General features: G+C 46.1%; 1 protein-coding gene across 1 annotated transcript in view; it reads left to right on the forward strand.

The window, feature by feature from the left end:
* The first annotated feature begins 705 nt into the window (after positions 1-705).
* Positions 706-1,489, forward strand: part of LOC107102038 (UDP-N-acetylglucosamine transporter-like) — a 15,001-nt gene continuing 14,217 nt past the window's right edge. The window contains exons 1-2 of the mRNA XM_015401184.1: positions 706-1,153; positions 1,237-1,334. Of these exons, the coding sequence (XP_015256670.1) occupies positions 1,111-1,153; positions 1,237-1,334 (141 nt within the window). The 5' untranslated portion in view covers positions 706-1,110. The remainder of the gene's footprint in view (positions 1,154-1,236; positions 1,335-1,489) is intronic.

Below are 1,489 nucleotides of genomic sequence, written 5' to 3' on the forward strand. Positions count from 1 at the left end.
CTGACAGATTTCCAACAGAGAAACTCTTCCAGATTTTCAGGTTTCAGGCAGGTTTAACCTGGGAAGCAGATAGGACAAAAACAGATTAGGTTCAGGGTCAGGTTTTCTGGGAGTCAGAGATTCAGACAGGCAGGTTGGCTCAGGCTTGCTAACCATAACTGGCAAAACACTCTGGCGTCGGAGTGTAGCTCTCCGCCTCCATACTGGTCTCCTGATGAGCAAACGACAGGTGGTGAAGTCAGCTCCAGCTCCAGGAGACCTAGAACGCCCTCTGGTGGAGAAAGGTGGACAGACCTCCAGATCCCAACATACTGTAGGAAATGTTATTTAAGGAGTTTGTCCTAAATTATCACTTTACAAGAAAAAGAAGCAGAAAGATTTAGGGTGGAAACACAGAGCTTTCTTCAACACACGGTGAAACGGAAAAGGTTACCATTTTTTCAAAGTGATGCGTTTCATACGGTGCTGGTGAGAAAAGAAAAGGTCACATGATTTTAAAGGAGTGTCAAACTGATTATAACAATGAAAAAGAGGTTCAGACTGAAACTAAAATTGTTGCAGCTTCCTTAAAGAGCCTAACCCCCAGCGCCGGGCTTAACGTTTCAGGATGTGACCCTGCAGCATGCAGCAGCCTGAGCCACAGAGGAGGACTGTGCAGCCTTGTCCACAGTTATTCATAAGAGCGTCAGTGTGCTGAACACACCACACCTCCTGCTCTCTGAACACCGTTTTATCTTACCTCCTTTTATTGGACAGCAAATTAGCACACGGCAGCTTTCTGCACTTTAAGGCTCTTAAAAGGAGGCATGATCTATGGAGACGGGATCTGTCAGGCTTTCTGCAGGAGGGATGACACTGAGTAGCAGTCCTGATGATTGAAGGGAGTCGGTAAATTCACCGTGGAGCTCCTCCCACCGACAGCAGAGCACCGCTGGAGGCCAGCTGTATCTTGGAGGGACGTTCCTGCTCAGGTCTTGCGTGTCTCTTTCTTCTCTCTCTGGTCGGGGGCAGCTCTACATCAGGGGTCATGAGGTGACGAAAGGAAGGAGGAAGTTCCGTTAAAACTGCTGAGAAGTTTCAGTCAGGAAATATGAAGCAGATGGTTGAAGAATGTGTGTCTTCACATCTCCAGGATGCAGCAGAAATGAAGCTGGTAATGTGTTTTATAACTTCACCGTAATCGAAGGGCCACATAAAAAAAAACGCTCATAAAAGAAGGTGTTTGTGTTGTTGCAGAACGTTTGCTGCTACGTGTGTTGCTTCCTAACACGTGCTTCTGGGTCTCAAATTTGAGGAACTTTCGTTTTAAAGGTGCAACAGCTGTGGTGATGAAGGTATAACTCAGGATTATTTTGCTTAGTGAAGATCAATGCAGTACAGATTAGGCAGGGGCGGTTCTAGGATCAGAGGTTTGGGGGGCTGAGCACCCCCACCGGACAAAATCTAAATCTAGATAAGTCATTTTTTTTCTTAAAATAAGTGCATTTGA

Source organism: Cyprinodon variegatus, unplaced genomic scaffold, assembly GCF_000732505.1.
Source record: "Cyprinodon variegatus isolate N-32 unplaced genomic scaffold, C_variegatus-1.0 Scaffold1191, whole genome shotgun sequence".
Classification (NCBI taxonomy): Eukaryota; Metazoa; Chordata; class Actinopteri; order Cyprinodontiformes; family Cyprinodontidae; genus Cyprinodon; species Cyprinodon variegatus.